General features: G+C 39.8%; 1 protein-coding gene across 4 annotated transcripts in view; it reads right to left on the bottom strand.

Annotated features, from left to right (window-relative positions):
• Positions 1-23,151, bottom strand: part of Ttc21b (tetratricopeptide repeat domain 21B) — a 59,720-nt gene that overhangs the window by 19,388 nt on the left and 17,181 nt on the right. For all 4 annotated transcript variants that reach the window (XM_050123161.1, XM_050123169.1, XM_050123177.1 and 1 more), the window contains 15 exons: positions 21,717-21,815; positions 21,284-21,476; positions 20,464-20,561; positions 19,951-20,151; positions 16,290-16,419; positions 14,091-14,248; positions 11,952-12,173; positions 11,151-11,389; positions 9,473-9,545; positions 8,835-8,945; positions 7,996-8,134; positions 6,703-6,809; positions 5,161-5,349; positions 3,841-3,951; positions 2,638-2,719 (listed from right to left, as the gene is read on the bottom strand). In XM_050123161.1, the coding sequence (XP_049979118.1) occupies positions 2,638-2,719; positions 3,841-3,951; positions 5,161-5,349; positions 6,703-6,809; positions 7,996-8,134; positions 8,835-8,945; positions 9,473-9,545; positions 11,151-11,389; positions 11,952-12,173; positions 14,091-14,248; positions 16,290-16,419; positions 19,951-20,151; positions 20,464-20,561; positions 21,284-21,476; positions 21,717-21,815 (2,152 nt within the window). The remainder of the gene's footprint in view (positions 1-2,637; positions 2,720-3,840; positions 3,952-5,160; positions 5,350-6,702; positions 6,810-7,995; positions 8,135-8,834; positions 8,946-9,472; positions 9,546-11,150; positions 11,390-11,951; positions 12,174-14,090; positions 14,249-16,289; positions 16,420-19,950; positions 20,152-20,463; positions 20,562-21,283; positions 21,477-21,716; positions 21,816-23,151) is intronic.

The raw sequence follows: 23,151 nt of genomic DNA, 5'->3' as shown, positions 1-23,151 counted from the left end.
AATGCTGCAGGCTATTGTGTCAGTCACGTGGACACGCTAAGAATCACAGAAGCAGACAGCAAAATGGAGATTGTCAGCAGAGGAAAGAGACAGAGGAGAACTGGGGCCCAAAGTCACAGTTTGGCAAGATTATACAAGCTGGGGTGGTTAACCATGGCTTCCCAACAGTGTTAGCATACATACATACATACATACATACATACAGCCACTGAACTGTATGCTTAAAAATGGTTGGGATGGGGCTGGAGAGATGGCTAAGCAGTTATGAGCACTGGCTGCTCTTCCAGAGGTACTGAGTTCAATTCCCAGCACTCACATGGTGGCTCAAACTATCTATAGTGGGACCTGGTGCCCTCTTCTGGTGTAAATTGTATGTGCAGATATAACACTCATACATAAAGTAAATAAATCTTAAAAAAAAGAAAAAAGTGGTAAGATGGTAAATTTTATGTTGCACAATTTGTCAAGATAAAAAAAATTAAGAAAAGAACTTTGGAAGATTTACATCTGTTCAGTTACACATCTGAAAAACAAGCAAATTCTTGGCCCTCTCCAAAACCTAATTTTGAGTCTATAGATTGTGTTTATCCTGCCTTGTGGTGTCATTATAAAAAACAGAAATTTAGGAAAAGAAAATTTAAAACTGGCCTTTTCTTTAGCAGTGTGAAGACAAGTAAATAAATTATCTCTACCTAAGGACTAATTTTTTCTTAAAGTGAATATAATATCAACCTTCTGAGCACTGCAGAAATGAAATCAAATGAAGGTATGGAAGAGATTTGTAAGCTTCCGATACGATTAGCCACATGTACAAGTCTTTGTACAATAGGATGCATAGTCCATCATAAAGCCAAAGAGGCTAAAAGTAGAATTCAACTAAGTAAGGATTAAAAGTTAACTACCTGGCTGCACTTGTGTGCTATTGCTAATATGCATGAGACATATTTTGCAAATATGTGCTTTCAACACTGGGAAGCCAGTTTCTTGAAAAACTCTCTCCTAGTATTGCTGAAATGTATTCATCATTAGCTCAAGGAATAAGGACCACAGAAGGACTAAACTACATTGTGTTATCTTTTCATTAGCATTGGCATTTGAGAGAATGAAGCATTTTCATTCTTAAAAATGGCAATATCTGATGAGGTGAACATCGTGCACATAAGAGTGGTGCTATTTGAGAGAGGGAGGGGATGCGAGTAGCAGGGAGAGGGACAGAAAGGGTTAATGGGAACGCACATGGTGGACTCAGTATATACATCCAGGAAAATGCCATGTTGGGTTCACCGTGCCATCACCCTTGCATTTTTACATGGGTTTTTACAGATCTGCAGTATCTCCCCAGCCCCTACTTTTGTGTCTTTTTTTTTGAAAAAACCTATTTCTTTATAATTTCTTTTTTTAAATATTCTTTAAAAAGAAAAGAAAATGTTTATTTTATAAATGTTGTCTCAGAAATCAGTCACGGTGACCTGCACCTACAATCCCAGCACTCTGGAAATGAAGACAGGAGGATCAGAACTTCAAGGTCATCCTTGGTGGCTACCTAGCTAGTTTACGTTTTGGATACTGGATACAGGAGACCCTATCTCAAAAGAAACAACACAAATCACTGGCTCACAAACGCTTGCCAAGAGAGTGTGGAAAACGGAGCTTCCCAGGCTCCAATTAGAAGAGTCAAGCAGAATCAGGTGGCAGGAAGCTCTCGTTCAGTTGTTTTCCTTTTGATGAGCTTCTTCATAATTTCAATGTAAGGACACTGTAATCCAGCAATACTAAAAGACATGAACCCAACTTTGCACAATTACTATACACTTGTAAAAAGAAGGGCCATTTTTATTTATAAATGTTCCGAAGCAGCCAGTCTACCAACTAAATAACTATCAGCTGTCTGCAACAAATGCTGGTGTTGAGGAACAGAAACCTAGGTGAGAGAACACCCATGAGACACAAGAGGGGTTCTCTAAAGCTTGTCAAAGAAGCGCCAGTGTCTGAGGGCAATATGGCCAAGAACAGCTAAACCTACTCAAGAGGAAGCCAAGTCTGTGTTTTAAAGAGATAAGATTGGGTAATTTCTTCATAGCAATATGAAATAGCAACAGCTTCAGGAAGAATGAAAACAACCTGTGGGAGATTAGAAGAAAGGGCAGGAAAGCCACGATGGAGGCCTACAGGAAATAAAGGTGGGCTTGAGCAAAGGGAGCAGAGAGAATATGGAACAGCTCGTATCTGAGCACTGTCGTTGCAATGTGGGCGACTGGGAATGAAATACCCTTTCAACTCCTTACATTTTCTCATTTAGGTGAGGGGAAGGAAAGTGGTAGGAGTGCCAGAAATTTGAGGAGACAAAAGAAAACGTGAAAAGCAGTTGGAATGGTGAAGTCACTAGAGCAAAACAAGGGTACTACAAGGCAGGCCAGTCAGGCGAGGCTCACAATTACAGACACCAACAGACAGTGGGCCTTTTCCTGATGGCCATCTGAGCCACTCAGACCCAAGTGTGGGATTAGTAGAGTCTGATTCAGGCAACTTCTCCTTCCCTAACAGCTGATAAGCTAAAAAGGAAAACAAACAAACAAAACCTAAACAGACTGTGGGATGACTACATTTGAAGGAAAACTGTCGGCGGCGTGCATTTACCTGGCTTGCGCTCTAAAAGCTGCTGCAGGTGGAACACTGCTTGTTCATAGTCCTGTTTTCTGAACATGAGGTCAGCCATCAACTGCAAAGATAAGCTGGTTCTAAAAACAGTCCACATCTTTTTTACAAAGTTTAAGAAGATTTATCCCTATAAAAATATTTTTGAAAAATAGAAGGACAAGAATTTGCAAAAAGCTAATCAAGCATGCAAACCAGATTGCTCTGTTCACGAATTTTTATTTTGAGGGGAAAAAACCCCCAAATATTTCATATGGTGACATAAAAATAAATTTGAGGGACAGAGAGATGGAGTTTAATAGCATGCACTCACTGCTCTTCCGGAAGTCCCAAGTTCAATTCCCAGCACCCACGTGGGCAGTTCATAACCACTTCTAACTCCAGTTCCAGGGTGACCCAATGCCTCTGAACTCCGAGGGCACTGGACTGAAGTGAAGTGCACATCCCCTATTATCCTTACACTATAAATAAAAATTATAAACATATATCTATAACACCAATTCGAAGATTATTTAACATTCCACTGTGCTACTGTAGAAACTTGCCTCACTATGATAAAGTGTCAATAACAAGATTAAAAAAAAATTATGTTACAGATATTTCAAGTGGAAAACATAAAAGACCTGCTGAGATCTTTCCATGTGTTTTAAAGCAGGATGAGTTATATTCTACATAGTTGTAATGAGCCTCATACAATGTCAGGCACATGAGATTTAAAAGTTGAAACAGCTTCGATCCAGGTAGAAAAGAAGAACTATGTAAAACAAGATAGTGACACATCGAGGTTTTGCTATCTATCTATCTATCTATCTATCTATCTATCTATCTATCTATCTATCTATCTGTCAATTTACTGCGTCTGTGACTCCAGAAGTCTACTGGAATCTTACATTAATCCAGAATGTAAATTCAGGGTTTAACAGGTCTTGCGAAGGATGTCCACAGAACTACACCCATCCAACATGCCCCTCAGGCTCCCAAGGGAAAGCAGAGTGTAGTCTAATTTGCTGTCACCCCTGTAACTGTGTGGCTAATGAATGATCTTCGGTATTTGTCGGGAGACACGCCCATGTTAGCCATAGGTTGTTCTTCCATAAGCAAAAATGAATAGCACCTCATATCTAGTAACAGTTCTATGGTAAATTTGGACATTCCAACTGCTTGATCAGAGAACTCCAGACTGACCATGGTGGCCGGTTCACTATCCTGGTCCCTCTGGAGAAGCAGTGCACAGTGCCGTAGGGAGGCATCAAGGTCTTCTTGGGCCAAGTATAATTGTGCCAGTTCCAACATTATCTAGGCAACGAAATCAAGACAGTCAGAAACTGGTTTCAAAATAAAATGAATGGAATTTCTGGATAAGAATAAGCTTCACATGTTTGAAAATCATCACAATAAAAATGTCATGCACAATAGACCCAGTAAACGATAGGTACATTCATTTCTACTCTTCAGGAAAAGACTGAAAAGCAGGTGATAACTCACTTCAAAGACAGGGAGACAAAAGGCATTGCTGATCTTTAAGCTGGACACTGCATTTCAGTGCAGACTTCTCTGAAAGGACCACGGCAAAGCTCTTTAAACCTGCTGTCTCATTGTAAAGTGAGAAAGGATCAACTACCAGTGGCCACATAGGCTTCCGCGTCAGAGCTACCGTTACTCCTCTCTTAGCCACCACTGGACAGGGTGCCTGCCTGGAATGCCTTACGGAAGACTATTCCAGCAGTGACAACACCAAGTCACAGTGGTCCCCTTCAGTCCCCGCATCAGGGAACCATCCACAGATGCTGAAGTGGACAGCACGCTTACCTAACTGAATCAAACTAGATTGAGATAGCCGTGATTAAAAAGGAGCTTTAAACCGACTATGAAAACGGATGAATATTTAAAATAAAGCAATTGCAGATTTCATTTACATTGGTTATTCCACTACAAATTTTGTGTGTTTGTGGTGGATGTGTGCAGGGAGGCCTGAGTTCAACATCAGGTATACTTCCCTGTTACTTTCTGTTGCTTGTTAGAGATGGCCTTTCACCGATCACCAATTCAGACTTTCTAGCAATCCCGTGATCCTCCTGCTCTGACTCATCAGTGGGCTTGAGATGTGTGCTGCTGTGCCCAGCTGTTTTACACAGCTTTGTGGTGGGTGTAAGGCGCCAATCTGGGTCCTTCTGCTTGTGTGGCAGGCACGTCACTGATTGTGCCAACTCTGCAGTCCCTCCAGGGTAAGGCATCACCAGGCTTTTTGTTTGATTTTCTACCACTGGGGACCGAGCCCAGAGCTTGGAACATGCTAGGGAAGCAATATACTGTGGAGCTCTACCCCAGTCCCATATGCGCTCTGAAAGCTTTCCAGAAACAGTATTGATTTTCTAAAACCTGTTTTTTGCTGTTTTTTTTATTGTCAAATGATCTTTATTAATAATATTATGAGGCTTCTGCATCTAAGCAAATTAGATGACACCTGGAATAAAAGGTACTTACAAGTTTTGTAATAGCACTGACCTTACTATCTGTTTCACAATGAACCAGGGCCTCTTTATAAAACGTAATTGCCTTTTCATAGTCTCGCTGAGCAGCGGAGTGTTTTGCAATCTCTGCACAAATTTCAGCTGCGAAGTGCTTCTGGGAGGGAACGGCATCTGGCTGCTCCATCTGAACGCGCTTCAGTATCCGAGTCTGCAGTTCGCGAGCCTAGAAAACAGTAAGCATTGAAAAAGGAGAAAGAATCAGGAAAGGGAAAGAAGCGCTTTTCGACAGGTCATATAAGAATGTAATTTTACAGTGTGATATAATATAAATATGAGCACTGATGGTCTGTGAGCCTTATAAGAGTTTCAAACATGCAGCGGCTAGCAGATTAGCCAGCAGGCGGTATCTGCCCAACCAGAATACTGCAATATTGAGTCTTTTTCTATGTTATAGGGATGAACACAGGGAAAAAAATCACAAAAGGAAACAGTGACTAAACAATTAGGAAGATCACTAGATGCTATCAGTAAATAACTATAAATGCTAAATGTTTACTATATTAATGAAGTAAAATAATAAATTGAAATATTGGTAGATTATAAGTAACAAGTACATTGCATGTTGACGGCTTATGAACTAATTAAATATTTTTGTAAAGAAAAAGCCATACCATAACCCAATCAGGCTACTGAACTTAGCTTTTCTAGTCTTGGGAATCAATGATTTATTCAGAAGGGATGGACACAAAACACAACAATTAGCTACCCATTGTAAAGAATTATCTCTGTTATAAGATAAAAAACTAACAAAGAAATGATAGCAACAGAATGAAAAGCCCTTGAAGTTGCCTAAATGTCTCCTGATGGGCAAATCATCTGTCAGTGTATAGAAACATAGGCTAAGCACATGCATCTTAGAATGAGAGGTCTTCACCTGTGTAAGAATAGCAAGCAGATTGCTAGATTGGAAAGTTATTTTTTATCCATACTTCTGGCTTGGAGAACATTAATAAGCAGGAGAGAATGCCTATTGTTTAGTGCTTAACAAGCAGACTCGAACCCTGATTTATTGACATTTTTCATAAATATAAGGATTGATTAATATCTGAGAGTTACCTTAATAAACCACATTAATAGACACAAAGCAGGGCATATAACCATCTTGATAGAATAATGACTTTCACTTTCTTATTAAAAATTGTTAGTAAACAAGAAAGTGGAAAAATGACTGAAAATCATTTAACTACTTTAGAAAATAACCAAAGAAATGCAAAACTTTTACTTTGAAAATCACCAAGTACAGAAAAAGTGAAAGACGAAAGTAAGTGGAGACATTCAGTACAGAGCTCACACACAAGTTGTACCACTTTCCCGGGTTCTTGAGCTGTAGCAGAAATAAAATGGTGAAGCATCCTTGTCTGTTACAATTGCAGGGTCATACGTGGACCATTTTTTAGGCACTGAATCCTTATTATTATTATTATTATTTTTTGGCACATGCTCTGGAACTATCGGGTCAACAAGGAGTATTTTCAGCCCATCTCCCACCCTTGGCCCACAGTCACACACACCGTACCTGCTGTAATGCGGCAATTGCTTCGCTGGGTCTTTCCATTTTAGAGTAGACTTTTGCTAGAAGGACTTGGGACCGCCCATCCTCCATGAGAGCCGACAGTTCATTTACTAGGAATGGAATATAAAGGGGATGATATCATCTTTAAGACCTGTCCATATTTCTCTACATTCAAGAAACTGTTCTTAAAAAAGATTTTGACAATAAATAACTTAAAATTTTATATAGTTAAAGTATAGCAAAACCTTAAAAAAAATTTAGGATAGTAATTGGCTGGAAGACAATGTAGAGAACCAAACAGTAATTGGCATTTGTTTTTAGATACTTATTAGCAGGTAATCTCATCAGTCACAACAAGATCGCAACTGTCATTTTTCAGTCCATAAAATGTCTGTTGAAGCCATTAAAATAGAACAGTCTCTGCATGTGATTATGAAGGAAACTGCTCTTTTAATTCTTAATAAGTCACCATCATTAAGGGCCTATAGGGTAATGCTAACAGGTTTGGTTTCTAATCTAGGCCCATCTCTATTACCCTGTAGAATAATATTACCTACTAGCATGCAAGGTAAAATTTCAAGTAAGTCCAATAAATAATCCAAACGCCACTAAATAAGAAAAAAGTAAGCTTGTTGCACCATTTATGGAGTGTACAATACAGGCTATAATCTGCTACAAATTTTCATAAACATCCTGTACCTTTAGGTCAAGCACTATTTGTCTCTCCTCTCCCTTCCCCCTTTTCCAATAAAAATCCCCTCCACCTGAGCTCTGTCACATGGCATCTTTTTCTCAAATGCAGCTTTGTTTTCAAACACTGTCTCTGCTTCCCCATTTCTAAGATTACACTCACAAGGTGATGGGCTTCTGAAAATTTTTCTTTTAAATGTCAGTGCTAAGGATCCAAACCCAGGTCTTCAAGAAAGCACGTTAGCAATGGAGCTATCTCTGCAACCTCTCAAGGCACTTGAACTCTTAAAAAATTAATAATTTTATAAGGTCAAGATTATAAAAGTGTTGATGTGCTTAAATACCAGTAATTGTAATTTGTATATACAATTTTGGGAAATTAAGTTCTAGTATAACATAATGAACTATGTTTTATTAAATTTATTATTAGATTTAAAACACACCCATTTGGCAGAGTTGAGTTCTGAAAGAATCAAAATACGTGTGAATTAATATAACCAATCACTGTAAAAATATAAAGAAAATCAATATATAATTATGTATTAGAAAAATAAATGGACTAGATTTTTCAAGCAAACTTTTTTCCAATAAGAATGACTTTCATACCAGGTTCATGAGCTAGGGAATGCTGGAGAACTTTCTCTGCTTTCTCATACAACTTCAGCCTTAGTAGAAGCTCAGCCAGGTCATAGCAAAGGCAATTCTGCTGCCCACTCTTCAGAGCCGCTTCGTAATAGGTGATTGCCTAAAGAAAGTAAGTCCATTTCAGTCACGGCTTAAAAAAAAAAATCAAGGAAATTTCATACATCCCAGGCATAAGGCATACTGATAATCAGAAGTAACATATAAAGAATTTTAGGAATATATCTATGCTGTCAGAGAAGTAAGTTGCTGTTCTTAGAGAATCACAGATCATATAGCAACCAGCATTTTCTTACAATACAGGAATAATTAACAATAGCTGGTAAAATATGTTTAGAGATTATTCTAGAGGTCAGTAAGCCTTCCTAAATGCGTTTGCATTTCCTAGTTGGATTTCTAGTTGGTGTACATACAAGAATACACCAAAGGAAGCACTTTATCCCTATTAGAAACAAAAAGACAACCTCCTTGAAGCTCACAACTTGACCAAACCGGCACTGCCAAAAGGAAAATGATTATGCTACATTCTATGATAAAGGAAATGTGATATTAGTGACTTTATGACCATTATTTGGTTGCAAAGATTGAAAAGAAGCTTAAAGAAATGCTTGGGTCAAAACAATCTTCATAAAATACAACACTGAAGAAAGAAAGTCTGGGAAAATCTGACATGACACCAATACCAGTTTGCACACACGTATGTAGAGCTTAATATCAGCAAAGATGCAGAAAATGAAGACTTCTCCACAGCAGGTCGGGATCAGCTTGGTCCAGCAGATGTACTGGCACTGTGAAGCAATTACCTTTGAGTAATTGTGAGTTTTGACAAGTGCTTTTCCAATTTTTCTTGCCAGTGTTCCATCTTTCGGGTTCTGATTTAATGCTTGCTCATAGGCCACTATAGCTTCTTCGGGCTAATATTGTCAGACACAAATGACAGACATTAACAAACAACTTAATTGGACCCATTGAAGAACAACATTTCCATAAGTAAGCCCCTTCCAACCTGGAATACTTTTGTTTTTAACACAGTAGATAGTGCAGGACATAAAAGTAAATAATTCTAGATGGAAGAGAGAAAGTAGGCCAGATATTCATCACTGCAGGCACACCCACAGTGACCACACTCTTTGACTAGAGCAACTCTGCATTTCCTGGCAGTCATCATAACTGCCAGAAGCTCTCTCTCCACCTTTCTATTTAGAGGAAACTCCAGATACTCTTCTAGCAACATCTCTACTGCAGATAAGACGATTGCTGAGCTAAGTCCCTATGTGGAAAACACCATGGAAGCTAACCTTTTATTGAAATCACTAGAACTCAAATTAAACATGATGAAAAAGCCAAATTCCCTTTAACAGAAAGTTACACTAATTATAGAGTTCCACATGTTTTTTTTTTTTTTTAATAAATTTGAGTTAAGTAGAATTAGAAATTTTACCTCTTGAATGTTCATGTAGGCATCACCAAGGAGCAGAAAGGACCGGGGGCTTGGTATTCTTTCAGCAATTTCTCTGGAAATTAGACCAACCCTACTTAGCATACTGAATACTGGTAACATTTACAAACCTGTTAGTTATAATGATGGCTCATGTGCCTCAAGTGTACAGCAGCCTTCAGAATATTGGCAGCATTGCTATCTTGCTCAAAACCACACACTCTGCATGCATACATTTTCTGCTACATCAAATGTACTTTTCATTGACTCTTTCCATTTTCTGACATACACGGAGGAGAGTAAAGGTAGACAGACAGGCTCCCATTGTCTAGAGGGATTCCTTAACAGGAGGAATACATTGTGTTGTCCTATACAACCTGAGCTCTCATCTTCGAGGTAAAAATTATTAGACGAATTACCTCAAAACTACCAAGGATCTGCTGTTTACTTAACTGCAGCAATTAGATTGCTGCAATCTTCCGGCTTCACCCTTCCCCCAAGTGCTCCAATGACAAGTGTGCACCTGGCTTGCTGCTCAGCTTTAAGCATATCTTATCTAACTATTATTTGCTAGATAAAGCTAACTACTATTTCATCTGTATAGATGATGCTAAGGGTGGATTCCATTGAGGCAGGACCAAGGCCTTCCTCCTGTAGCTATCCTTCTGTAGGGAATGGGCTCCAAAGAGCTAGTTAAACAAACAAACAAACAAACAAAACATGCCCCTAGCTAATCTATCAGATTTTCCTGAAACCAACCATGCTTTTCATTAGCACAGCACAGCACAGCACAGCACAGCACAGCACAGCACAGCACAGCACAGCACAGCACAGCACAGCACAGCACCGCCAAAAGAAACGAAACCTTTTGGTCTCTGTTTTGTTTGTGGAGATAAGAGTCTTGCTACACAACCTCACTGACCTGAAACTCTTACATAGTGCAGGCTGCTCTCAAACTCATAACAATCCTCCTGCCTCAGACTGATGAGTGCTACAGGCCATCACACTGGGCTCTCATAGGAATAGTACAGAAACATGAATCTGGCCCTTGAACTCCTCACCAAGAAAAGCTGCGGGTTTCTCTGAATACTTCTGACCAAGCATTTGAGTAATGCCTGGTTAGATCACAGGATATTCTGATAAGCAAAGACTGACTCGGTCCGCTTACTCAGTCACACACAGTATGTCTGTGTGGCTACTGTTTTGTTTGTGACAAGGAACAGAAACATGTATGTAGGTACATCCCAGTAACTCTAAGGGCCTCAGTGCGACAAAGCTATTAAAGGTACTGTCCACTAGAGTTTGGAGCATACTCACTTACAATTTCCCTCTTCTCCAATAGATACGCCAAGTATTAAATATGCCTGTCTGCTCCCTGGACTGGTGCTATAACATGTTGCTATTATAGAGTGTATCTAACTCTTGTCTTTTCTTTCTCCAAACAAAGGAGTCAGAGCTAGAAGGACCATTTGATGAAAGGATTTAAGAAACTACAAGGCCATATAGAGAAGCAACCATAGTTCTGTTTTAGAATAAAGGCCTTGGTGAGAGGAGTCATGAACAGAAGGAAGAATGGGACCACCTCCAAGAAAAGACCTATAAAAAATCTGTGACATGAAAAAGAGAGAGTGTAAACGAGAGGGTTCATTTCAGGAGGGGAAGGTTCCCTGTAACTACTTACCTGTAACAGGTGATATATAACATTTTCTCTTTCCTATGCTTCAGGTAAATATCTGCCATTTTCTCTTTGGCCTCTGTAAAATAAGGCTGGTCCGTTGTGACATTCCGAAGCATGTTTAATGCACGCTCTGTATCTCCTTGAGCCAGAGCCAGGTCTGCATTAGCAATAGTGACACGCAATTCTTCACATGTTCCAGAAAACTCATGGATGGCATCTTGCAAAACCTTGGCTGCCTCGTGCTGTAAAGAAAAAAAATGAAAGACTCCTTCAAAACAAATTACCCCAGAGAGGAAGCTCATCTACCTAAACACAATGACTAAGAGATGTCAGTACATTCATGGTGTTTACAAAAATAAACTGATAGATTTTTACGTAAAGTCTGTAAGTGTAAGGAGACGAAAACCAGTAGAGGTTATAAATATTAGGCAAATGATTATTTTCTTACAACCAGGATCACAGCAGTTGCTAGATAGAGTCGCTACTATTCCAGAAAAGAATCATAAATTGTATGACTTTATTTCACGGTGGTCAACAAGGCAGACACACTGGAAAAGTCATCCAGGCAAATTACATTTAACTTCCAGGCACTTGCAGAATGCACATGCTTTACTGAAAACTAAGGAAAAAGTCTGTTGCTAAATATATACATATATATTATGTGTATATTATATACATATATGTAGAAGGTTTTTCAAATAGAACTACAAATCTATGTATTACATATTACACAGGAGATTAGGGAAGTAGCACACACACACACACACACACACACACACACAACTCCAATCTGAGCTAACTTACCTGTTCTCCATTTAAGCGGTGAACCTCCACCAACTCAAGAAAGATTGATAATCGATGGCTCGCATCAACCTCAGTTCTGTGCTTTGACTTCGAGGAGGCTCTGCTTTTCCTCATTCCTGGCAGGTTCATTGCCATGTGCAGAGTTTTAATTGCTTCTGCTACCTCTCCCATTTTCTTCTGTGACTGTGCTTTGATTAAATGATATAACGGGTAGTCTCTCACCTGAAGAAAAAATTAGCAGTAATTCTGTGGAGTGTACACAATGGAAAAGCAGAATTAACTACCCACCAAGTATGATAAAGGATTCCTGAGCATAGCTCATTTGTGATCCTATCCACAACATCTATTTCTGACTTCTTACTTATTCACTTCCTCGTCATAATTTTAAATTAAAATTTCATTAGAAAGGACTTGCAAATTAAAAAAGAGAAAAAAAAAACCTCACATACTGAAATTAACCAGACCCAAATACTGTACATCTCGACCAACCATGTAGAAGCCTAATCATGCTAACTCTAACGTCCAGGGAATCTGCGACTCTAGCATCCTCCCGATGTCTAAGAGGTTGAACAACTGATTTTTTTTTTACAGGCTAACAATTACATTATAAAATTTGACTTTTCAGTAAAGGGATATCTTTATTTGAGGCTCCTCTAGTAGTGATAGGTCTCTTAGATTTCTGAAAAAAAAAAACTACATTTCTATTACTTTTACTTTTAATACTAAGTTTTACTTTTAATAATATGTTAAAAGCTACTTTTAATACAAAGGCACTTTCCTTAAATATTGGCCTTCCCTTTTCATACTACCCCTAAACACAAAGTAAAGAATCTTCCACTTGTATCACAGCTGTAACCGATATACAGAGAGCACAGAAGGGGCTAACAGAGTAGATGAAGAGAAGCCAAAGGAGACGGCTACCAGAGTGGTGGGATGGAAGCCACCAAAGAACGAAGGAGCCTTAGCCCTCCAGTGGAGAGAGGCTGTGCACCTGGGGAACTGAATGGACACTCACACCTTACTCCTCATCCAGAGACTGGTGCACAGGGCATGGGCACAGCACCAGATGCTCCTCCATTGAGAGTTCTATTGTCCTAAGGAAAAGCAGGACTAGCTCTGGACTCGTACTTAGAATCTGAATTCTCCAGCTCATTTAATGGTTTTCCCACGATAATGGAGTGAACCACCCGTTTGATGCTTCTTCTACGAGTCTTAAATAGTGCTGAAAGCATTCAGGAAAAATAACTGAAATTTCATGGATAGTAAGAAGTGTCTTTATAGCTGCAAGCCACATAGTATCCACTTTGAAAATTAATGTGTATTATCTGATAATGAGTCTTAAAAAGAGATTATGAGAAAACAACTTTAAGAGGTTGTGGTGGTTCCCACCTGTACTCCTAGGACTGAGGACACTGAGGCAGGAGGACTGCTGTAAGTTTGTGGACAGCCTGGTCTAGAAAGTGAATTCCAGGCCAGCCTAACCTATAAAGAAAGATACCACATCTAAAAAAAAGCAGAAAAGGAACAAAAAAAGAAAAATAAAAGAAAGAAAAGCAAAGTTCAAGAAAAAAATGGGCAGCAACATTTACTAACCTTATCCATAAAATACTTGCACAATTCTCCATGGTTCAAAATTATTGTATATATACTAATTGCTATATTTAATTCTCATTGTAACAAGTACTTACTCAATAAGTTATACAAAAAAAAAAAAAACAACCCCTGAGGCTTAGAGATAGATACAAAGTCTAGAAGCTGATTCTTAATCATTAACTACCAAATTTATTTTATTGCTTTGGGGTGTGTGTGTGTGTGCGCTCGCGTGTGTTCTGTGATAGGTTTTCCATATTGTCCAGGCTGGCCTGGAGCTCCTGGTTTCCAGCCTCTTAAGTAGCGAGGATTACAGGTTCCCACTGCCTAGGTAGTCTAACATTGTGGTGGTTGTGTTGGGGCAATTCATACTGTTTTTAATCTTTATCAAAGACACCTGAACTTTTTCTTCCATTTTTTGTAATTTCAAAATTCTATTAAGATATTTATTGGCAAAATATTTTAGATTCAGATGTAAACTAATTGAACATGTATACATTCATTAAAAGTACACGGTATGTCTTAACCATTTTAATCTGGAATACTTACGTTAAAATTATAGCTCAGACAAAGTTCCAGGGCCTGAGAACACAGTTTGACTTTTTCTTGAGACAAATACACCTGTGCCATCAAGAGGTGGGCCTCTGCGTGAGATGGGCTGCGCTCCAAGCAATGCTGCAGGTTGTTGTACGCGGCTTCCGTGTCACCTAATGGGGGAAAACAGTGCCCTTGAGGCTGTGGAGTTCAGAGGTAGAACCTAGACAGGACCCAGGCTATAAGCAGCTATGGTTCTGCTGTTTAAACCCTCTGTTTTTGAAGCCATGCCCCCATCCTGGAGTCACCTAAGAGACAGGCCTCTATGTCAGGCCAAGAGCAGGTCACAGGAAGCCAGGGAAAACATAAAGGATGCCAGCTGGTCCCCATTATTACTGGCAGGACTAGGAATCTGCCTTCATTTTCCTTCTAAACAGTTGTTTCTGATTGCATTAAAAGGGCTTTGAACTGTCATTTCTATGACAATTGTCTTCCAGAGGCTTGAGCATTTGAGCCCTTGGTGGCCAGCTGGTGGCACTGTTTGCGGAGGTTTAGAAATGATGGCCTTGCTGGGGGAAATGCATCACTGGGAGGGCAGGGGCTTAGTTCTTAACCTCACTCCACTTCTGGCTCACATTCTGGGCTTCATGTTCTCATGCAAAGACTGATCCCAGCCTCTCGCTCCAGCCACTGCGCCTGCACTTGCTGTCATACTTCCCCACCATAAAGGATCGGATCCTTTGGACCCCTAAGGCCACGTAAACCATTTCTTCTATAAATTGCCTTGCTCTTGCTGTCTATCATAGCAATAGAAAAGTGACTAGGACAAAGACACATGCATTAATAAACCTAGAATTCTGGGGTATCACTTACACTAACAAAGAAGACACATTCTAAATCTGGGCTACATGACTGTGTGTAAAATAGGAAAAAGGCCAATGACACATTCCTGAAATTTTAAAGCATGGGACATAGATTAAAATGCCTTTAAACACCAACTGAAATATAAAATATTTTGGAAAACATCTGCTATGTATCTGGAAGTCTTACAAAACCCACTTACTTTTAAAGCATTGGTTAAGATTAATGTGTAAGAATCGTAAAGTTAATCTCGGGCTGGAAGACGGAGCTGTCAGAGGCTCTGCACAACATCTTCAGCCTTGACTCTAGGTGCTGCTGCTGCCTTGGGACGCAGTCCATACAGACTCATTTGTGCCGTTCCCAAATACTGCCTTTAAGTAGATATAACAAGGCCCACTTCCCATCCAGCCTTCTAAGAATGGGGGGGGGGGGGGATCCTAAATTATTTTCTGTTTAAACAAACTTCCTGCTATCTACAGAAAAAAAAAAACAGGGATGAATTCAGTTTCCTAGTTCACAAGAACTCAGCCTACAGAACCCTCACAGTACCCACTGTCCCCTCAGAGGTAGAAAATTAACGGACAGATTATTGGGAGACAACACAATGATTTACTAAACATACTGTCAAAGTCTGGCAACCAACCACCAGCAAAACCAATAACTTTGGGATCTTTGTTACCGTATGCCTAATACCTAGAACTACGACGGCAAAAGGGGGTAAGAACGCTAAGCCTGATAAACTTAAGTGTGTCAGTGGTGCTAGACTCAAAACTGCGTGGTTCTATCAATCTGTAGCCCCAACCCCAATATATTGTTACAATGATAGAGGTAAGGGGTTGAGAACGGCCTTCATGTGTAGTGCCAATGATATGAACTACTACTCTCTCTAGTGGGTCCTTGAACGTGGTTTTGCTCTTAACAGCTGCTACTGCAAGAGATTCTAAGAAACGGAAGCTTCATAAATACGTGTCTGCATTGAGTTTCCAGTATGCCCTTGGTCCACTAAAGCATACACATCCTACTCGTTAATGTTTCTATTTATTCCCCCAATTATTTTTAATATTTGGATGGCCTCTCTTACTTGCTGTTAGGTTTTCAAGTGAAAACTGTTTAAGAAGAAGATTAACAATAATTAATTGGGGTCACTTGTATGAACACGTGGATGAAGTGATCTAAGATAACGGGTTCGGCATTTTTGTTTCAGTTTCAGATGAAACACACATATTCACAGACACAATACGCACTGCATGGGACTGTGCTCCGTGGAGTGAAGTACAGGACCTATTTCCATCTGTCACTGCCAACACCATGACCACATTCCTCAGTTACTTTCAGAGCTAAAGTATATATCACCTGACAAATACTTCACTTTGGCCATTAAGAAGACAGCTTGCGGAAGACCTGGGACACTCCTTATAATCGTCTCCAAGACTGAAGAACAATGTCGGAGAACTGGGGAGAGAGGTTGCCCGGGACCTGCAGGCTAAACAAAGCAAATCAGAGCAGTTTGCTGAGTTCCTAACTGCATTTAGCCAGGATCAGACATACATTCATTATTCAGTGTGATTAGAAGAAAGTGGTATTTTTAATAAAATTTCTCTTACTTTTTTCACACTACCTTTGCTATATAATTGGAGAAATATTAAATTATCTTCCTAGTTCCTCTATGAATAGACTGTGGAAATAGTGGGTCGTGCAGTTAGAAATTAGGGATTGTTATGTAATTAATATTTTGATAACACATGAAAGCAGTTATCAGTTCAAAAGTTTTCAAAGAAACATATGTTGAAAAAAAAAAGGAGAGACATTTCCTGGTTAAATACACTGCATTGCTTCACTGATGCTGCTTCCTTGACCTGAAAGATGCTGTCCCCATCCTCTTTACCTGACGTACCATCGGCTGCATCCTTCAGGTCAGTGACTGTGCTCCTTTACAGAAGATCCCTCTGGATGAGGGCCACATGGCTAACAGTAAGGTGCCACACTTCCTGTCCTATGCTGAGGCACAGAGCATGTTCTCAAGAAGATACCGGAAGGAAGACTACTGCCTAACCTTCAAATCCCCACAGCACACACCCTATAGTGCTTTCCACCCAGTGCTGCTGCTTTTATGGGACTTTCTCTATCTTAGAGTTCAGAATTTTATGCTTCTTTGAATTGAAACTAAGCTAATTCTTTAAAACTGTTGTGATGGCTGATAGTGACTGTCCCACTCTAAGTGCGGCTGAGTCCATCCTATGAACCGGACTCCTGGACCAAATACAAAGGAGTTGAGCACCGCATTCATCTCTCTGCTTCCTGACTGATGCGATGTAAACAGTCACCTCACATTCCTGCTGCCATCCCTTCTCCATCGTGTTGGACTATACCCACAAACTGTCAGCCAAAATAAGCCCACCTTTCCTTCCTCCCTCTCCCCCTCCTTTACTCCTTCCAACCTTCTTTCCTCTTTCCTTCCCTCCCTTCTCTCCTTCCTTCCTTCCTTCCTTCCTTCCTTCCTTCCTCCCTCCCTCCCTCCCTCCCTCCCTCCCTTCCTCCCTCCCCTCCTCCCTCCCTTCCTCCCTCCCTCCCTCCCTCCCTCCTTCCCTCCCTCCCTCCTTCCTTCCTTCCCTCCTTAAGTTGCTTTTATTGGGTATTTTTATTATAGCAATAATACAAGTCACTGATACAGATTTTTCTCACCAGAGAAATAGTTAAAGTAAAAATGATGCTAAGTATCTAATAGTCACCTAGCCATCAGAGGTGGTGGCGCACGCCTTTAATCCCAGCACTCAGGAGGCAGAGGCAGGCAAATCTCTGTGAGTTTAAGGCCAGTCCGGTCTACATAGTGAGTTTTTCGGCAGTCAGGGCTAAAAAGTAATCGTGTTTTGAAAAAAAAAAAGTCACCTTGCCACCTGCTAAGAAATACTGAGAACAACTCTTTTTTTTTTTTCTTATATTTTATGTTGTTTGTTATATTTTGAGACCGGGCCTCACTATGCAACCCAGGCTGATCTCACCCTCACAAAATTCTGTCACCTCTGCTACTTAAGAGCTAGAATTACAGGTGTGGGCAACTTCATCCAGATAAAACAGCCATCATTTTTACTAGGGATTCCTATACAGTCAAATATTAAAAGCATAAGACTAGAGACAATCTTTGAGATTATACTTGTTAGATTAGAAACAGAAATAAAACGGAATGTGAACGAGGCCAGTGAACGAGGAACAGGTAGATCTGTGGCCTGCGTTGCCTTTCTGGAATGTTCCCATGTAAACTGACCAAGTGATAACATGCAGATAAAAATTGCATTATGAGAAAAACAGGATGTGCAATTGGATTAGAGATCTAGCTACCAGGGAATATATTATTTTGTGAACTATGATTTGGTTTATTCTTAGCACAATTATTAAAGAAATCCTCTGATGTCCTCATGGACAGAAGCCTTGTCTGTCCTTGTCTCCCCTGTGATTTCTCCCCTCCCACTCCCACTCCCAGTCCAGTCACACTCCTCCCCTGGCGTCCCCGTGGGTATCTTCATCAGCTGTTCCCTTTGTTGAAGCCAGCTGCTTCCACAGGTCACCCTCAATTCTTTTCCTAAGGCCGACTCCGACCCTTTCACATAAATTGTCATCATCTCTCCCTGTTCTGCTGTTTCCCTGAAGCACACTCTACTATATCCAATCTTCCTAAGGTGTATCTCCACCCTTTTAAAATATGGCTGTTGGGGCCAGAGTTATTTTTCTCCAAGCACATTTCCCCAGCTCCACACAGTGTGCTGCATGTGTTATAAAACCTCTGCAGAAAGAAGCGTGGGTGCTGAATGAACTCTGAAATATGCACTCAACCTTCTAAGCAACTTGGATGGATGCTGACACAGGAGACTGATCTCAATCAGCCTGAGTTAATCATCAAGAATGATTCTGGGAGAGCACAGTTTTAAGAGGATCTAAAGGCCTGGCAAATGACATGATAATAAACACTCTGCGGAGCTCCCCTGGTGAAGACCATTTTTCTTATTTTCGTTGTTCACAGACCATCTAAGGCTGTAAATAGGGAGATGCTAATACCTTTGGTTTTGGCAGTGTGTACTAGGTAGAGTTATCTGAAAAACTCTGTTGAAATATGAGCTGAGCACAGGAAGATAGGTTAAGTGCAATTACTGCCAATGCCAAGGGACTCTGTCTAATGAATGCATGTCCTGTTGGAATGGATTCCCGGGTAGGGCACACGGGTTTCTAGGGCTACTACTCAAAACTGCTAAGGCTTTCAAAAGACCACAAATATCTCCAAGCCAAATCAAGCAGATGGCGACTGACAATCAGGTTCCATACAAAACAGATGACAAGAGCTAAAAGGAGTATGGTAATTGGAGTGTGAACTTAGAATACAGAATGTCAGGAGAGATGAGGAGTCCTACTCTGGAACTCAAAGGCATGAGTAATAGATGAAGGTATTGTTAACTGTTAACTCTGTAGCTATAAAAAAGACAATGACTCACCTGCACTCACACAGAACAAGAATGGGAATGTTGCACACAAGAAAGATCTAATCCAAAGCTAACCATCTACTTTATGAAGAGAAATGATTATTTTTAAACTAAATAACTAGATGCTCTCTATGTCATTCCAAGGAACAGAAAGAATAGTCATTGGTCCACTTTTGGCAAAAAGTAGAGTTTGATTTCATGTGGGAAGTGGCTTCATTGGTTTAATAAAAAGCACTGCAGATTTGAGTTTGCCTAAGGTGAGATTGCAGTTGGCATTATCAATCAGATCCAAATATGAAGCAAGCACGAGCATTAAGCTCCTTTAATACTTCTAAACTGAGAGTTCTAGGATTTAAAAAAAATTAAATTAGTTTTTACAAATCATTACTTTCATTATTGGTAGTAAACATTTCTATAAAGATGGATTTAAAATGATTTCAGTTAACACAATTACGAATGCTAATTACAGGTACAGATATAGTTGAACACAGCAAAAAGAACTTGTTAGCCTGGCAGCGTAGGAGACGAGGGGCAGAATTGCCTACCTGAATTGGACAGAAATTCAGATATTCAGTAACAACTTCTAGTAAGAAGTCAGGATTGAGCTTCTCAAAATACTGGATTCCAAGAGGTAAATCTTCTAAGTGTGACAAGTGAGTATTCACAACATCGTCTAACAGATTTATAACTTCCTCCTGTCGGTTATTTTTTTTTGTAGCAAGAACTGCATGCAAATACATTAATTCCTGAAAAATAAGTATATTTCACAGGTTATTCCATTTGGCTCTAAAGCCATCTATTTCTGTTTAGATTTCAAATATACATGAAGTTTTATTTATAAGAAAGTGATACGAAATCATTAAACCTAAGTATTAGCTGCACGGAATTTTAAGATCACTGAGAAAAAACATTTAATGTTGACTTCCACAGTGAACTAACAAAAGCAGTCGCACATTAAGTGACCGCTTCTTCACCGTCTAGAGCTGCGGCTGAACTGTCCTTTAGAGTTCATGTCTCATTACAGCAGCTGTGACCTGCCATCTGAGAAAGCGCCTTACCGCTGACTTCCCCATTGACTGTTGGAATTCACTGAAGAACTCCAGCTGCTGGGCTGCATCCTGCAACTGCCCTTCCATTAGCTGACATCGGATGAGTCCTAAATCAAACAAAAGCAGTCAAGGCAATGTATTCCAACCAACTAAACTAAGTTTACAAAAACATTTTCTTCCTCCACAGCAATCTTGCTTTGGACTGAAAAAAACTAAAAGAAGAATCCAACAGGGGCAGAGGCGGGGGAGAAAATCAGTAGCCGGGGAGGAGGTAACATCTTTTACCGCACAATTCATAATGTGATAGAAGCAACCAAATGAAATCCATTCTTTCAAGATAGTATTTGTGAAATAAACTGTTATGTTTTTTTGTTTTGCTTTTGTTTTTAATGATAAGATGCTGTACTTGGCCCTGGAGACATGGCTTTGCAGTCAAGAGCACTTCTTGCTCTTAGAGAGAGAGGACCAATGTGTTTGGTTCCCAGCACCCACATCATGTAGCTCACAGTGTTGTAACTCCATCTCCAGGGATCCACACTCTTTTCTAGCTGACACAGGTACAGACAGAGAGATGTGCACACATAAACATGAATGAAAAGCTAAAGTCAATCTTTTTTTTTTTTAAATGCCACACTTAAACTGTTATTTTTAAAGATACATGACAGCCTCTTGTGTATAGAAGAAGCCGTTTAGTTAGCACGTGTGTGTGTGCGCGCGCGCACACACACACACACACACACACACACACACACACACACACACACTGCTTCAGTGGGCTGGCCCTTCAAGCAGGTTTCCCCTGGAGGAAGCCATCTAAGCATCAGCATACCCGTGACTGCAGAGATGTTACTTTCGTTCAGGGTCATGGCAGTCCTGTACCATTTCCAGGCCTCCTTAACTTTGTCTTGCAGAATCATTTGGTAGCCAAGCTCCGTAGCAATTTCTGCTTGCTGCGGGGTTAAACTAAATGCTTTTTCGAGGAAACCTTGAACTTTTTGAAGAATGAGTTGATTACGTCCACACTGAAAAAAAACAAAAACAAAAACAAAATAAGAACAAAATGAAACAAATCTAGACAAGAAGCCTAGCAGTGCTCAAAACGAAGACCTTCGCGTCTCTACATTGAACGCAGAAGGTGCACAGGATGGAAGGAAGGGGACGAAACATTATGAAGAAGGGAAAGGGCTTCCTGTCTTCTAGATACCGCATCAAGGAGGAGTGCATGGCCCATCACTAGTTGTATATTTTGAAGGCAGTCTTACGGTTCTGCTGAAGGCTATTGTAATCTTATAAAATAGTTGAGCATTCTGTGGTTCCATGATATCCAATGCACTTGCTAAATTTTCCAGCTTGGAAGCAGCCTAAAACAAGGTAAACAGTATTACCCTAAGAAATAAACTAAGAAAAAACTAAGAAAAAATAATCTATTACATGAATATATGCTCTAATATACTATTACTGATATATATTTTACTGATTTAATTTTATTTTACATGTATGTGTGAGTGCCTGCTTGTATGTGTACATACCATGTATGTGCCTGCTGCTTGTGGAAGCCAAAAGAGGGTGTGAGATTCCCTGGAACACAGATGCTTATAAGTTGAGGGGTGCTGGGAACTGAACCCAGTTTTCTGCAAGAGCAACAACTACCACTGAGTACAGCAATACAAGAGCATCAGTCACTGCTGAGCCATCTCTCCAGCTCGCTATTACTGATAAGATTTGGGTTTTTACAAATTTCTCCTGTGTTTTATGCATGTGTGTGTGTATATGTGTGCACGCGTGCGCATGCATGCATGCACATGTGTGCTGTAAGGTGGTTTGTAAATGTTAGTGAGTTTGTATGAACATATGTGTGCATAGAGGCTATCTTTTACTCTCTTACTTTTGAGACAGGGTCTCTTACTGAATCTGGAGCTTATCAATTCTGCAAGAGCAGTTGCTAAGTGAGCTCAAGGTATCCTCCAGTGTCTGTCCTCCCAGTGCTAGCAATACAAGCATGTGCCAGCATGCCTGCTTTTATGGGTACTGGAGATCCAAACTCAAACCCTCATGTTTTTATAAAAGCACTTTACATGCTGAGTATGTCCTCGGGTCTCCCAGTGGAATCTTATATATTGTAGGATGACTTAAAATCAATGTGAAGCTCCAGTCCTTTTTTTTTTTTCAAAGCTCCAGTAATTATACAAAATTATTTCTTATAAATAACCATCATTGAATAGAAGCCTTTGGATGGGTGAAGATAGCCACAGTTATTCAACAAATGTACAAACTGAGCTCTCGCCTTAATAATGAAGCCAAGCCACAAAGGCTGTTGGAATGATAATATAGTTACAAAAATGTTACATGAACCTTTGAACTACACAGATAGCAGTTTATATTTGAAATGGTATCTATAATATAAAAATCATGAAAGTGGTTAGGATAAAGATTTTGTTTTACTTTTTTCAAAAACAATCTTTTTTTTATTTTATTTACCAGTCCCAGTTCATAAACCAGAAACAACAGCAAATTATTTATTGTAGTTCCTGAGCTCATCTAACTCATGCAAACTCAATTAAACTGCAAACATACTACAAATTCTACTTTATATAAATATGCTCAAGACAATGCTTTGTACTGGCATCTTACATAAAAAATACATATACTCTACTTAATCAATCTAAAATCGTTTTGGAGAGATGTTTCCCTACAAAT

Source organism: Alexandromys fortis, unplaced genomic scaffold (assembly GCF_014885135.2).
Source record: "Alexandromys fortis isolate MF-2015 unplaced genomic scaffold, M_Fortis_MF-2015_v1.1 scaffold_8_9099976_23576923, whole genome shotgun sequence".
Taxonomy (NCBI): Eukaryota; Metazoa; Chordata; class Mammalia; order Rodentia; family Cricetidae; genus Alexandromys; species Alexandromys fortis.
Note: the sequence above shows the minus strand (reverse complement) of the source record. Positions and strands in the feature narration are given on the sequence as shown.